This window comes from Dendrobates tinctorius, unplaced genomic scaffold, assembly GCF_039654945.1.
Source record: "Dendrobates tinctorius isolate UK_male_01 unplaced genomic scaffold, ASM3965494v1 ptg000120l, whole genome shotgun sequence".
In the NCBI taxonomy this organism is placed as follows: Eukaryota; Metazoa; Chordata; class Amphibia; order Anura; family Dendrobatidae; genus Dendrobates; species Dendrobates tinctorius.
The window spans coordinates 24,801,540-24,818,576 of NW_027361788.1; the positions used below are offsets into that span (position 1 = coordinate 24,801,540).

General features: G+C 44.2%; 1 protein-coding gene across 1 annotated transcript in view; it reads right to left on the minus strand.

Annotated features, from left to right (window-relative positions):
* Positions 1 to 4,621: 4,621 nt before the first annotated feature.
* Positions 4,622 to 17,037, minus strand: part of LOC141101687 (uncharacterized) — a 35,362-nt gene continuing 22,946 nt past the window's right edge. Inside the window, exons 6-8 of the mRNA XM_073590964.1 lie at positions 6,466 to 6,551; positions 6,239 to 6,384; positions 4,622 to 5,213 (exon numbers count right to left, since the gene is read on the minus strand). Coding sequence (XP_073447065.1) covers positions 5,014 to 5,213; positions 6,239 to 6,384; positions 6,466 to 6,551 — 432 coding nt within the window. The 3' untranslated portion in view covers positions 4,622 to 5,013. The remainder of the gene's footprint in view (positions 5,214 to 6,238; positions 6,385 to 6,465; positions 6,552 to 17,037) is intronic.

Sequence of the window (17,037 nt, forward strand, 5' to 3'; positions counted from 1 at the left end):
TACATACAGTACTATGACTTTTAAGGTTTAAGAGTCTCTGTGCATAAAAAAAAAGACCATACACTGGTCAATATCTCCCCATACCAGATAAGAAAGTGGGGAATTTATCATTTCCCCTACACCAATTTTCTACAGTAAAAATGTTGCAAATTTTGATGTGTGCAATACTTAGGATATAGATATATATATATATTATAAACCTTTTCCACCACTTGTGCCACTTTTTTTTTCCCTCAGGAAAATGTAGGTGACGCTTAGATGGAAGGAGCGCGGCCATGTACATCCTGGTATATATGTACAATAATTTACGCTAGAAAGCGGCGTAAATTATAGTGTAAACCTAGATTTTATTAGACACATTTAATTAAGAAGTGTAATAAATTAAGTGCATCTAACACCAGAGGTCTATTTATTAAAATTGGTGTAAAATAATACCAGTCTATAAAAAAAATTCCAAGCATATTGCCAGAAAATTTCTGCTAGCAATGATGAGCTTCACGAACGTTTTTATTGTTCCAATGCTCAACGCAACACAAAAAGAAAACAGGGCTCTGATTAGGCAGATTTAGGCTAGGGATACATAGCTTCATTTGACAGCAAAACATATGTGCGACTTGCAGTACTGCAACTATTTTATAGCTGTGATTTTGCTGTAAAGAAAAATAAATGGCCAAATTGCAGATAAGTCGCACGGAAATCGCATGGTACTCTATGGTAAGTGAGTTGCACCAATCTATGGTAAGTATATGCAATGACGCAATGCGAGATCGCAAATTCAGTGTCATCCTATAGTCCTAGTCCAAGTGTCTTAACTGGAGGAGTTGCCAAATATGATTTGACATGATAATTTAGGAAACCTTCTTTAATGCACAGGCTTGCTGAAATTACTTACCTAGGGCATTTGAGAACATTTCCACAGCTCGAGCAATTACAAAAAAATAAAAATAACAATAATACACCACAAAAACACATACAAAAGTACACACAATAGCACAGCCTTACATCTGAAATATGACTAGTACAAAAATGCTTTTTCAAAGTAGATTTTATGTGCATTTGGGAGGGATATGTAGGCTTTTTTTTTTATTTTAAACTTTTTTTTGCTACATCACCTATAACATATATAGCATATAAGGACAAGATGTATAAAAAAAAAAAATCTCACAGAGTGAACGGAAGGAAAAAAAATGACTGCCATGGAACTCATTTTAAGAAAAACCTCACTGTAAGGTATCATACTAGCGACAATGCTAGGCTGACCATGCTCATGATATTGAATGACATCAAAAGTTCACTATGCATAGGAAAGAAGGAAGAAAAAACAACTTTTTAGGCTATGTGCACACGTACGGAATTCCCGCAGGAATTCCGCAACTCCCTGCCACGGGAAATATGCGAGAAATCCGCATGCGTAATTCCTGCGATAAACTAGCGTTTTGCAAGCGTAATTAGCTTGCAGAATACTAGCGTTTTCCAAGCGATCTGTAGCATCGCTTGGAAAACTGATTGACAGGTTGGTCACACTTGTGAAACATAGTGTTTGACAAGTGTGACCAACTTTTTACTATTGAGGCTGCCTATGCAGCATCAGTAGTAAAAAGATATAAAGTTAAAAATAAAAAATCGTGTTTTTCCTCACCTTCCGGCGTCCCACGCAGCGTCATTGATTCTCCCGCCAAGTCCCGTTCCCAGCGATGCCTTGCGACAATGACCCCTGATGACGTAGCGGTCTCGCGAGACCACTAAGTCATCAAAGGTCATTGTCGCAAGGCATCGCTGGGAACGGGACTTGGCGGGAGCATTGCTGAGGCCTGGAGACACTGTGTGGGACGCCGGAAGGTGAGAATAACACCATTTTTTATTTTAATTCTATCTTTTACAGGGATATGGTACACAGAGCCTGGAGGAGAATCTCCTCTCCTCCAGAACCTGGTACTATCCGCACATTTTCGGCTTACTTTCCGCATAGTCACATGCGGAAAGTAAGCGGAACAATGGATTCCTATGTGTGCGGAATTCCCGCAATTCCGCACAAAGAATGAGCATGCTGCTTATTTTTCCATGATGCAATTTTGCCGCGGAAAAATACATAGCATTAGCACAGCATGTGCGGAATGCCATTGAATACAATGGGTTGCTTATTTTATGCAATTTCGCTGCGAACAAACGTGGCAAAAACGCATAAAATCTGCAGGAATTCCAGATGTGTGCACATAGCCTTAGACTTGAGATTTCATTTTTAGTACTTTTTTTTTTATTACAGAACATTTTAAATACCGTATATATTCACCTTTGAACAAAATGTTACCATGTATATGTATGTATTCTTTTTCTAGCTTTTATGGCACTATTAATTCCACAGTGCTTTGCTGACATCATTTATGACATATCCTGTCAATATGCTATTGAAGAGGTTTGTTCACCTCTAGGGGCAAATTATTATTTACAGGGAAATAAAGCCAGTAAAAAGTCCTATGGTGCCAATTTTTTAGTGAAACAATAGAAAAAAAATGAATGGGCTCCAAAAACATGTATTTAAGTAAAAAAAAGAAACTTGTTTCCCAAAAGGTGGACAACACCTTTAAACATAGGAATCACTTGAAAAAAAAAATCCCTGAAGTTCCTCCCTATGGGAGTGCTCCAAGTGAAGAAAGAAAAACAATCTTTTTATCTATTGTTTATGTTACAACTATTTTGCAGGTTTACTATCCCTTTGCTGAAAATGCAGTGAGTGTAATTCTCACCTTTTTTTTGTCTGTGTCAGATAGCAATATTGATCTGACCCATAGTGTCCGTAAGTAAACATCAGAAAAATAAGCTGTCTGCAGACATGAACCACAGAAGATGGATTGGAGACTTTAGCTACTGAAAAGATTGCAAATGAATGGCAGGCTATAATAAAACATGTAACTTAAAAATCAAGAGAGAACAAGCAATAAACATTACCACTTATCATATATACTGTATACGTGGGAATTATGTTCAAAGATGAATCAATGCTTTAAGGATGTTCTGTGCCATGAAATGTAATTTAATGTTTGTCATTTGTTATAGTACATGATTATGTAACAAGTCATAATACATGATTATTTAGCAATCCGAAGTTTCTAGAGACCTTCTTTTACTTGGCGTCATTCATTCTGATGTTGTCATGGGCAGCAATCATGTAGAAAAAAAAATACCCCTCTGTATTCAACTTGCGATTGAGGAAAGCTACTTGCCCCTAGAGCATAATCCCAAGAGAGGATAGAGAATGACAAACTGATAAAGAAAGGAGGTTGTATCTCCCACGTCCCAAGCAAATGCCTAAGAAAGGAAACCTAAGACACAGCTACACAGGTAGCCTACTTAAAAATGCAGAATAGGCTACCCACAAAACATAATTAGTTACAAGTTTTACTCTACTAAAAATGCTATGTTCTGACAGAGGGTGCCATGTAAATAAAATAAGGAACAAATAGGCCGTCCTATAGGTAATCAGTGCACTATAATCCTGAGCATTACACTGCCTAGAAGCTGAAAATGAAGCTTTTTGCAACTTCTAACCCTACATTTTAGTTCCTTAGTTTCTATACCGAGTGATAGCTAGATTATTAGACACCAAAGCACACCGTTTTCATCTACATCTTATTTGTTTTGACTCTTCCTGACAACCAAAAATTGCCTTGGAATACATTACAATAAAAAGATATGACATACGGTGAAAATAGAAACACCATCAATCCTGCTGGGCTGTATATTACATGCAGATGCAGGATGGGATTAAATGATGGGATAAGTGAATCCCTACTGAGTGCTATGTATGTGAAAGAATAGATATCGCGTTGCTCAAATATGCGGCTCTCGTGCCAAGTGACTTATGTTGGTAAATCTGCATAACTGCCACCAGGGGACGTTGTCCTCACACGTGGCCTGCACAGGATTGTACAAGTAAGTAATAAATTGCTGCTAAAACAAATGATAAAAATAATAATACCCCTGTGTATCAATCCAACATAATTGTGTATCTGGAAACTAAAATGCTGCAACTACTTACATCACTGGTGGATCAATATTCAAAAAGAGTTGAACGCTGGCTGTATCACATACTATTAAGCACACAGCAAGATGATCTTCCAAGTTCTTTAGCAATCACCTCTCTTTCTATAAATACACACATACATAGTAAGCCAGTGTACACACTATTGTGCTAGGAGAAGCACAGCTTTTGCTGAAAGTGTCATAGGGGTAACACAGGACTTGAGGTTTCAAAGTCATGGTCCATGAGAGGAAGGTGTTGGGTCATTTAGAGACTTGACTCTTGTCACGGAAAGGTATGGTTGAGGTCCAAAGCAGACGGCACAGATGTGGAATGAATAGCGATGAAGTAATAAATATAAACTGACCACTGTAAAAGATTCACCCTGTATTAATTGAGACATCTGCTCTGTGCAGGAGTGGAAGAAATATGAGAAGGTTACCAACAGCAGCATGCAGACCACTACTTGGTACTTTTTTATGGCACATAATGGTGCCAACTATAAGATTAAAAAATAAAAAAACTCAAGAAAATAATAATTCCCCTGAATTATAAAAAAAAGTAAATATCTATTTACCTAAAAAAAAAAGAAACCAGTTAAAATTTACTGATAAAATAGCTTCTGTCTTTTTTATTTTTAAATTACCTTAACAAATCCAGTATTTTATTTTTAATATATCTGGCTCCTGTGTGCCTACTTTGCAGTGCAAATGCTATGGATACTGCCAATGGGATATAAGCAGACGTTCACTTTCCCCACAGCGTTAACTAGAAAAGCGTATAAATGGGTTGTCCCTGATCAGACATGCTTGTGGAGCTGGACATGAGAAGCCCCACAAGAATTGTTTTTTTTTTTTTTATCCTGATGCCAGTGGAATTCACCAAGTTTCCAAGTTTCTTACACACCTTACTCGCTGTAGTGCAACTTGCCTTCTAAGTGGGGTGAAGTATTCCTTGCATCTACTAATTTAGCTATTTAATATCGTCCTGGCATCCTACTGTGAATCACCACCTTCTTCTGAAGAGTTGTCAGAATCATCTGCATCCAGCACAATGTTATCCGTTTCCTCAACAACAGATGACTCCACCATTTCCTCGGGCACTGATCCTTCATCGTCGTCATCATCATCATCATCATCATCATCATCATCATCTTCTTCCTCGTTGTCATCATCATCATCTTCATTATCAGTACCTGGAGAACATGTAATAAGAGTACTTAACAACACCAGTATCATATTATACATCCTGCTGTTCAAGATATTGCAACGTTGCTTCCTTGAAACACTGTAGCCTCTTCAAACTATTATTTCGAGAGGGGGCAGACAGGCGAATCTCCACAATCTAATATTGAAGGCTTATCCAAAGACTGGTTTCGTACATATGACATAAATGATCCATGTACAGACCACGATGTCTGGACCGGCCTCAGGCCACCGGACAAGAACACAACAGCCTCAGATATGCCAGAGAAGCTACTGTATTCAGGTTAGGACACCTGTGGCTGGACAAGGCACTGTAGTTAGTACAAAGATCGTAAATGCCGGACATGTGAAACTGACCTTAGTAAAAGCAATTTAAGGAATCTACCAGCCCAAGAACTTTGAATCATGTAGTTGTTAATAAAAGTGCTTCCATTTACAAATATTATTTTGTCCATTACTAAACAATTGTGCCCAAGTCCTGCAACCTCAAATTGATGACATTAATTTGGGTGGAAATCCCCATAATTTACTTTGCAGTCTCATGATGAGGTTTGGACTTAATCTAAAACAGGGATGTCAAACTCAAATACAGAGAGAGACAAAATAAACTTGGATAAAGTCGCAGGCCAACCTTTATATCTATTAAATAATGCCTAATATGTAATAACAAAGGATAGTAAACTTTAATTAATAAAAACAGATAAGTATGATTCCATCAAAAGTGCCTACCGAAACACAGTACGATACCCCCACACGCATGGTATGATGACCATACTCTACCCCCCCCAGCAAAGTATGGTGACTGCAACACAGTATGATGCCCCAACTGTGATCGCCACACAGCCCTCCACACAGTATAATGGCCCCACATAGTTCTCCATACAGTATGATGGGAGGAGCGGTTCAAGCATCATAGGCCAAATATAATCACCCTGCAGGTCAGATCTGTCCCACGGGCCAGAGTTAGACATATGTGATCTAGAGCCTCTAACATCTAATATGTTTCAACCTTTACCTTCTGTGTGTTTTTCCGTATTATCAGATATTTCATGTACATCATTTTCATCATCATCATCTTCCTCATTTGCTTTTCCTCCTTCCTCATCGTCATTGTCGTCATCATCAACAATAACAACACAATCATCAGTGTTGTCAGGATCGCTATTAAAAACAATAAAAACTATGGTGTTCAGAAAATATTACAGACTGAAACAATCCACTAATTTCTCAACACTTACTAACCTGTCTTCAGCTGCATGATCGTCACTTTCGCCCTCACCAATAAGATAGTACTGCAAAGGATTTGGCCATAGATCTTCTTTGATTATCTAAAATAAACACATGCAGATATAACAAAAGTGTTGTCAGCTCTGCCCTTCCCTCCCACACTAAAGGCCCCGTCACACACAGCGATCTCGCTAGCGAGATCGCCGATTTTGTGACGCCACAGCGATCTCGCCAGCGAGATCGCTGTGTGTGACAGGGAACAGTGACCGCCCCCCCCCAGCTGGGTATCGCTGATTGTGCTCGATCGGCCTGGGCCATTTTTTGATTGCTGGTCTCCCGCTGGGCAGCGCGCATCGCTGCGTGTGGCAGCGGTAGCCAACGATCAGCGAGGCTCCCAGCGCTCTTAGCAGACACTGGGAGCTGGTCTCTAAGGTAAATATTGGGTTACTAAGCGGCGCGTGTCACTTAGTTATCCGATGTGTACCTTAGATACCTGCGTACTGGCAGCTCCTGGCGCGAGCACGCAGGTTTCTAAGGTACACATCGGGTAACTAAGTGACGCGCGCCGCTTAGTAACCCGATATTTACCTTAGATACCAGCGTCCTCACTGGTGCTGATCGCTGGTGAGAGCTGCCTGCTTGGCAGCTCACCAGTGATCATGTAGCGATGCACCAGCGATCCTGACAAGGTCGTATCGTTGTCGGGATCGCTGGTGTATCTTTATATGTGACGGTGCCTTAACCGAAGAGATATGAAAGCTGCTAGGGATGTTTGTAATCACATTTAGCTCTGCGCTATACTGTACAGGAGCTGCAGAGAGGGGGTTATGTTTTGTTTTTTTCCCCCTGTATGATGCCTACCACTAATGATTGGTCAACATCAAGCAGGGGAAAAAGTACACGCCACCTTGGACTTATAAACTTTACAAGCTAATATCTCCACAACCGAAATGAGAAAAAAAAACTATATGTTATTCAGCTCTCCAGCCAATATTTCATAAAGTCACCTGATCAAACAGGTGAAAGGTCCCTTTTAGGTGGACCATGATATAAAAAGAGGGATTTTTGGTACTTACCGTAAAATCTCTTTCTTGGAGCCTTCATTGGGGTACATAGGTTGCCATGGACACTATACAAATAAGAAAAAAAATAGCTCCTCCTCGGCAGTATACACCCACTGACAGGCACAATCCAGTTGGTGCTAAAGCAGTAGAAGTACAACAAAAACTCAACCTATGTACCAACCTAAAACAACGGCAAATTGGCCAACACGGTACAACATTAAGGGAGGGTGCTGTGTCCCCCAATGAAGGCTCCAAGAAAGAGATTTTACGGTAAGTATCAAAAATCCCTCTTTCTTTCTCGCTTCAATGGGGGACACAGGTTACCATGGGACGTCCAAAAGCAGTCCCAAGGGTGGTAAAGAAATGCTGAGAGAAGGGTACTTAGGTCGGCCGGTGGGAGACCGCTGCCTGCAGTATCTTCCTACCCAAGCATGCGTCAGCGTGAGTATCTACCTTGTAAAATCTCACGAAGGTATGGAGAGACGACCAGGTAGCAGGCTTGCAAACCTGCAAAACCGAAGCCTGGTAACAAACGGCCCAGGAAGATCCCACAGCCCAGGTAGAGTGTGCCCTCACCCCCGGAGGAGGCTGTTTATCCTGAATGCGTCATGCCTCCAGAACCGCTGAACGAATCCAACGAGCAATGGTGGATTTGGAGGCTGGAAACCCTTTTCGACGACCTTCAGAGACGACAAACAGGGAATCGGACTGACGGAAGAAAGCAGTCCTAGCAAGGTAGACTCGAATTGCCCTGACCGAGTCCAACTTGTGGAGTGATCTCTCCAAGGGATGAGTTGGAGAGGGACACAGAGAGGGGAGGACGATGTCCTCGTTGATGTGATAGGCAGAGACTACCTTTGGCAGAAAGGAAGGAACCGGTCTGAGGACCACCTTATCCTGGTACAAAACTAGGAAAAAAGAACGGCAAGACAATGCTGCCAACTCTGAGACCCTCCTAATAGAGGTGATGGCGACCAGGAAGGTCACCTTCCACGAGAGGAGGGAAAAAGAAATATCCTGAATTGGCTCAAAGGGCGCACGCTGGAGGACGCTTAAGACAAGATTTAGATCCCATGGACCGACCGGAGACTAGTAAGGAGGCGCTATGTGAGCGACGCCCTGAAGAAAAGTCTTCACCTGGGGAAGGGAAGCCAGATCCCTTTGGAAGAGGATAGCCAGAGCAGACACCTGACCCTTTAAGGTACTGAGGGAAAGGCCGGAATTGAGACCCGTCTGTAGAAATCCAATAACGGAGGGAAGAGAAAAAGTCATAGGAAACAAACTGTTGTCCTCACACCACCGAAAGAACGCTTTCCAACATCTGTGATAGATGCGTGATGACGCTGGTTTTCTTGCCTTAATCATGGTCTGGATGACCTTGTGGGAAAAACCTGCGTCTCTCAGGACCACGGCCTCAACGGCCATGCCATTAAACTTAGAGACCGAGAATTCGGGTGGAAGAAGGGCCCTTGCGATAGAAGGTCTGGAAGCCTCCAGGGAACGTCCGAGAGCATGTTCACTAGCTCCGCATACCAGGCCCTCCATGGCCAATCTGGAGCTACTAACAGAACGGGGACCTCTTCTTCCTTTAACTTTTTCACGATTCTTGGAATCAGGGGAAGAGGTGGAAACATATAAGGCATGCAAAACTGGGACCACGGGATCACAAGTGCGTCGCAACCGACGGCCATTGGATCCAGAGACCTGGCTACATACTAGGGAACCCTGTGGTTTGTTTCAGATGCCATGATGTCGACATCCGGAACGCCCAACCTCAGGCAAATTTGGTGGAAGACAGCGGGGTTGAGAGCCCACTCGCCTGATGGCTCAGGAAATCGGCTTCCCAATTGTCCACCCCTGGAATGTGGACGGCCGATATGGCGGGAACATGGCTTTCCGCCAAATGCAGAATCTTTGCCACCTCCAGCATGATCTGCTTGCGACGAGTTACGCCTTGATGATTTATGTAAGCCACAGCCGTGGCGTTGTCCGGCTGGATGCGGACCGGCTTGCCTGCGAGGATGGACTGCCAGTGGATGAGGGCAAGAAGAATTGCCCTGATCTCCAAGAGATTGATTGGGAGGAGAGTCTCCTGAGCATCCCAGCGGCCCTGCACTGTGAGGTGGAGGAAAACCGCTCCCCAACCCAGGAGACTGGCATCGGTGGTGATGACTTGCCACCGGATAGGAAGGATCTCCCGCGTAGGACCGAGGTAGAAAGCGTCCACAAGGTTAGGGATTGCCTCACCTTGAGAGGCAGAAGCACGGGTCGGTCCAGGGAGACCGTTGTCTTGTCCCAGGCAGACAGGAGGGCCAGCTAGAGAGGGCGGGAGTGAAACTAGGCATATGGCACTGCTTCCATGGAGGCAATCATCTTCCCCAGGACTCTCATGCAGAGCCGAAGGGGAAGAGGGCTTTGACCCCCAGCCGGAGGGACGAGAACTTCTCCTTTGGAAGGAAGACTCGAGCTTGGATGGTGTCGAATTCCATGCCCAGGAATACGAGAGGCTGAGTTGGGATCAGGGTCGACTTCTCGTTGATGATTACCCAGCCGGGACGGCGCGACGTGTCCAGAGTGATCAGGAGGCAGGAGGTCGTTGAGATAAGGGATAAGAATCCCTTTTGAATGAAGGATGGTCATGACAGCCGCCACGATCTTCGTTAAGACCCTGGAGGCGGTCGCCAGACCGAATGGGAGAGCCGAGAACTGTTAATAGTACTCCTGTAAGGCAAACTGTAGGAACCTCTGATGCTGCACACAAACAGGAACGTGCAGACAAGCATCCTGAATGTCCACATATATTCCCCCGGCTCCATGGAGGCGATCACCGAGAGAAAGGACTCAATTCGAAAGTGGCGAACCCGAAGGTGGCGATTCAACTGCTTGAGGTCCAAGATCGGGCGAAGGGAACCGTCCTTTTTCGGGACTACGAACACGTTTGAGTAGAACCCGGAAAACCGTTCATGCCACGGAACGGGTACGATTACTCCTCAGCTTAGGAGGGAAGAGACAGCCTGGAGAAGGCCAGGGGCATGAGAGGGCTGTTTTGGTGGACGAGAGAGGAAGAAACGTCCTTTTGGAGGCGAAGAAAATTCTATCTTGTAGCCTGATGTGACAATCTCCCTGACCCATCGACCGCCGCCAGCCAAGAAGCCTGCCTCCCACCCTGGAAAGATTCCCAGGTGGGGGTGACCCGTCATTTTGAGGAAAATCTGTGGCCATGTGAACCGGAGGGCTTAGAGGGGCGGCTCTTAGATCTCCAGTGAGGGGTAGAAGGAAGCATTCCGTCTTTCCCCTTGTGCGGAAGAACAGTCCTGCTGGGAGGAACCACCTGAGGAAGAGAAAGGTCGAAAGTGCTGAAAAGGCTAAGGGCCCTTTCTGTTGAAGGGGCGTCTTGGCCTGGATTGGGGCAGAGAAGTACTCTTGCCTCCAGTGGCATCCGAAATGATCTGGTCCAGCTTGGCCCCAAAGAGCCTGGAGCCCTGGAACGGTAGGCCAGTGAGAGATTTTTTGGATGATGGATATGCGTTCGACGCCTTCAACCAAAGGATGCGGCGAATAGCAAGCAGCAGCAGAATCCAGGGAGGCATTCAACAGGTATTTATCCGCATGGGCAATTTGATCTGCCAAATCTGCTAGCTCCTCTGTGGGAGCTGCCGCCACAATGCCTCGGCGAAGTATCTTGGCCCAGGCCAATATGGCTTTCGCCACCCATGAGGCAGAATTTTTTTTTTTAAATTCAGTTACTGAACCTCAGGACACAAAGAATGTACAACATACATAATAGCTTATTATAACAAGCATTATACATAGCACACGTGTTTCCGTCCATTGTAAAATACAATGCAAAGAGATGGCACACTCTTATAGATAAACAAGGCCATATGTACATATCCTTTCAAACATACATAAAGGATAATTGGCTATACATTTTCCAGCATGTAACTCGTATATCAATCCAATTTCACAAGCCTTGTCGTATCATTCAGAAATAAAGTCTAACTAAAATTCCTAAACTACAACTACCACTACATCAACTAGTATCTACTATTTCCGCACCCTGGTCTCCTATATCATATTATGTTGCATGTGATGTCTCAGCCTTGCAAAGTAAGATGAGAGGAATTCCACCTCTCCCAAAATCTTTTCAAATTTACTCGGGCATCCCCTATTTTGGTATAACGTGCGCTCATATGGAACAATCGAATTTACCAACTCGATCCAAAATCTAAAGGAAGGACATGAACCCCCCATCCACCGCAATGCCAGCACATTCCGTGCCATAAACAGCGTTTCGCGCAGGAAAACCCCAGTACAGCGATCCCAAATCTCCTCCTCCCATACCCCAAACAAGCAGACCAATGGCTCTAGAGGGACAGGGGTTTGTACCAGGGATGTCAGTAGTGTAGTCACCTCTTCCCAGTAATGTAGGATAGTGGGACATTGCCACACCATATGAATAAAATCCGCATCTGGCAAGTGACATCAAAAACGTTCTGATGATTGAAGCCGACCCATACTAAAAAGTCGCATTGGAGTCAAATATGATTGATTTATTATATATAATTGTATCATTCTGTTATTAATAGATGGTGATACCTCAATCGGAGATTCCAGAATCTCTTTCCACTCCTCTCTTTGCGCATTAGGGATGAGTCGTTCCCACCTCCTCTTAATAGAGCTTATGGCCGATTATGCCCCTACTGACAGCATGTATGTATACAAAGAGGATATAAGACCCTGGGGACCCTGCGAATTAAGGATTCCTATTAGAGGTAAAGATGAAATAGTACGGCCCACATCCCTACCCCTCATATGTGATTAAAGAGCCGATCTCAGCTGCAGATAACGAAAAAATTGAGATCTCGGAATATCATGTGTGACCTGTAATTGTTCAAAAGACTTTAAGATCCCTTGGTCATACAAGTCTCCCATTGAGGAGACGCCACACTGAATCCAAAAAATGGTGGATGGGTGATTCAACAACCCCGGAAGAAAGTTATTATTCCACAGGGGCATTTCAGCTATAAAATCTTTAAACCCAATTACGTTCTTGATTTGTCTCCATATTAATCCTGCCAGCCGGAGCAGGGGTAGCAAACATGGGACATTAATTTTCTCCAACTCAAGGAACCCTAATGGGCAATCTGCTTGTGCAGCGTGAAGCAAGTGACTTTCAGAATTGGGGAGGCAATTACCCGGCATCCATTTACTTAAAGCTTTAGCCTGCCCAGCTAAGTAGTATAGGAAAAAATCTGGCAATGCCGCCCCACCTCCCTTCTTTGGTCTTTGTAAAGTGGACAATTTAAGTTTGGGCCTAGTTTTCCCCCATATAAAGGACGTGACCAGGGAATTGAGATTTACAAAAAAAGGACCTGGGCACCGCTAGCGCACTGTGCTGAAGGGAGTAGCATAATTTTAATCAGGTTAATGGGTCCAGCCACAGATAATGGGTCCAGTCACAGCCAGGATGCAAATTTAACTTTAACTAGTTCCAGCAATGGGTGGACATTAAGTTGTAGATCAAGCGTACTATTGTGAGATATGTGGATGCCAAAATATTTAAAACTAGATACAGTAGATAGCGAGGAGAGAGCTTCCAGATGAGGCATCGGGGCATGGGAAAGGGGTAACAGGGCAGACTTTAACCAATTTATATGTAAACCTGAATATTTACTGAATCTATCTATAAGGGATATCACTTGTGGCAAAGTTTCTTCCACATCATTCAAGAATATCACCATGTCATCGGCATATAGGCCTATGGTATCCACCCGACATGCTATATCTATACCTTGGATGTTAGGGGAGGACCTTATACGTATTGCTAGTGCCTCAATCGCAAGGATGAAGAGGGTCGGGGAAAGAGGGCATCCCTGACGGGTTCCCCTATGTAATGAGAAAGACTCAGATATTATTTACTATAATACGGGCCTTGGGTTTCATATATAATATTTTGATCCATGTTATAAATTTATTGCCAAAGCCATAACTTTGCAAACATGTGGAGAGGAAAGGCCATTCAAGAGAGTCAAAAGCCTTGGCAGTATCTAACGATGCCAATGCCCATTTCTTGTCTGGCATTAGGGAGCTATATTGGACTATTGACTGGACTCTTCTGATGTTAATGAAAGTACTTTTACCAGGCATAAAGCCCGTTTGATCAGGATGTATAAGGTTCAATATAATTGAATTCAGTCTGGTAGCTAGGATCTTGGTGAAAATTTTCTAGTCCACATTTACTAACGAAATGGGGCGATAGGATCCACATTCCAAAGGGTCCTTCCCCTCCTTCCGAAGCACTATGATGTTAGCCTCATAAAAGGACTCGGGCATAGAATTCCCTTCCCAAATTCGCCGAAATACCTTCACCAAAAGTGGCATCAATATATCCCTGTACTTCCTATATAATTCAATAGGAAACCCATCAGGTCCAGGGGCCTTCCCAGAAGCCATGTCTGTCATAGCATTTTCTATCTCCTCTGCGGTGAACACAGCGTCCATAAGGGCTCGCTGCTCAGGATCTAATGTGGGGAATGATACATCTGACAAATAGTCTAAACACCCCAAAGTGTCAAAGTCACTTTTAGATTCATATAGTGACCTGTAGTAATCCTGAAAACAGCCAAGAATCTCCTCGGTCGAAGACACCAATATACCATTCGCCCTACAAATCTGTAATATTGTGTTGGAGGTGTTATGTTGGCGCACCAGATAGGCCAAGAATTTGCCTGTCTGGTTCCCCAATTCGAAATAGGATTGACAGGTAAAGAATAGTTAACGCTTAGATTTAGTGTCCACATGCTGAGTATATAACCTCTGGGCAGCCAACCATTCAATCCTGTTCCCACTGGTTTGGTTAGATATATATGTAGCCTCTGAGTCTTTCAGTTGTTGCTCCACATCATCCTTTCTTGAGGTTACCCGCTTAATATAAGAGATCGTGGAGGACAAACAGCCCCTCAGGTATGCCTTAAGGGCATCCCAAAAGAAAATTAATATCTTGAGGTTCCGAGAGGGACGTGATGAAGCAATGCAATAGATCAATCGTTCTGTCAGGAGGTTCCATCAATTTTAACCAGAAAGGATTCAACTTCCAAGCTATCCCATTATTTATTTGCCCATATTTAAGTTTAAGGATGACCGGACTATGGTCTGAGATCCCCCCACTTCCATGCTCTATATCAGTCACCCACATTGCCAGACCACTAGAACCAAATATTAGTCTATGCGTGATAGAGAGCGTTTAGTGGATGAGTGGCAAGTATATTCCCTTAACTCAGGATGACGCACCGTCCACAAATCCAACCACCCGCCACCCCCCATAAATAATGACAACGGGGTTGTAGTCGGTGGCGAGGACCCCCCAGTCACTCCATCATCCAACCTCAATTTATCAAGGCAGTTGTTAATGACCATGTTAAAGTCTCCCATACAAATAACATCAGCGTGGAGGCAAAATTTGGGCAGAAAGAAGCGCCTGACGCTTCAAAGGCTGATTTGGTTAAAGCCTCAATCTGTCTGTCCATAGCGTCCTTGAGAGATGCCGCATCGGGAATGGACATGACTGTGTGGGATGCTAAGTGTGAGACCGGCGGGTCCACCTTAGGAGATTCAGACCATTTGCTGACAAGGTCTGAGCTAAATGGGTATAGGATGTCTAGTCATTTTCTTCCCGGGAAGCGTTTGCCAGGATGCTCCCAGTGTCTAGAAGTAGTGGCCTCAAACTCATTGTGATTTGGAAAAAGTCTGGAGGGACGTTTTACCCGTTTGAATGAAACAGATTCGTCCTGAGCAGTCGCATCTTCCTCTTTTATTTCGAGGGTTTGAACGACAGCCGAAATAAGGCTATCTACCATGTCCTGCGTTCCAGAGGTCTGATCTGCATCCGAGTCAGACTCTGACAGAGAGGCTACATCTGACCCGACGTCCGCCTCCGAGGATGGGGAACGGGCAGAGAGGGGCACCCTTGGTGCTGTCGAATCTGAAGAGGAGCTAGACAGAGTCCGCTTCCTAGACCTACCTCCTGATCTGTCCCTATGAAGGTAGTGGTCAGGTGCGTGTGAATCACCGTGTGAGGTGTTCGGGGCACTGGTGGCAGAAGTGAGATGCGGCATACGTTCCAGGCCCTGTACCAGGGACTGTGATGTTTTGGTCAGGTCTGAAACCGATTGAGACATGGCAAAAGTCAGACCTGAGACCGACTGGGACATGGCAACAGCCCACTCTGGAGGGGGGGGGTGTGCTCTCATCCCGGGCGTTAGAGTTCTCCTGAGGAGCAGACATGGTGGAAGGACTGCAGGACGGACAGAAGGGAGACGGCTGGCCTGAAGCTCATTTTCTCTTACAGCGGGCACAAGCGTAGTGAATTACCGTAGGAATATAGCCAGAGGCCCCTGCAGTGTTGGGCATAGGTAGAGCCTAAGTGAAAAAGGCTGCAGCAGGATGCTATGGAGGCGATACTGCTGAGGGGAGCTAACAAAGTGGCCAGTGACCAGACACCCAGCGATGCAGCAGCACAGGTAGCTGTGTCCCCACCAGATCCCTGATGCAAGAAAGCAGGTAGCTGTGTCCCCCGAGTCAGAGAAGAAGCTGCAGGAGCTCAAGATGGACGCTGTGCACCCCCTTAGTAGAAAAGGGGGGAGAGGCCACCACCGGTGACCACCGTCTTCCTCTCAGCCCTCTCTGAAAAGAGGGGTGAGGAGGGGAAAGGCAAGGACTGGTTAACAAGAGTCATCCTGAAACACCGCAAAGGCGGACAGGGGACAAAGTCCTGCCTGCGGGTCCGAGAGTGGACGATGTGGGTGATACCACACTGCTCTCTTGGTCGCATAAATGTGGGAAAACAGGGTGAGAAAAACTGCACCCTGTTACCCGAAGAGCTGAATCTAAAAAATAAAGGGGAAAAGATTAATAAACAAACACAAAACCTGTAAAGGAAAAACACTTGTGAACTTGGTGTTAGATCCAGGTCTGCCTCCTACAGACACTAAGCAAAAACTGGATTGCTTTGTGACTGTCGGTGGGTGTATGTTGCTGAGGAGGAGCTATTTTTTTTTTATTTGCATAGTGTCCGCCTCCTAGCGACAGCAGCATACACCCATGGTAACCGGTGTCCCCCAATGAAGCAAGAAAGAAAATATATAAATATATATATATTTATTTTTTTTTCTAATGTCCTCAGATCTATACGTACTATAGGATTTTGGAGTCTTTCCTTAAGTTGTCAGCAGTTTGTGCTGCAGACCTCTCCATTCTAACTCACAGAGGGGTATTGCTGTCCACCATGTTACAGATAAAGTAGGAGATGAAAAAGTTTCTACTATTCTACAAGCTGACATTAAACTTTGTTATGTCCACACTCTTTTTTTCCATGTTGGAGCAGAGGCTGCTGTAATCACGGGACTTTAATAATTATTTACACATAAATATTGTGATTCTCTGCAAGGAAAAATGCATGGGTTGCAGCAATTCTTCTCTTACATGTTTGCTTGAGTTATGATTTTAAAAACTTGACAATTTC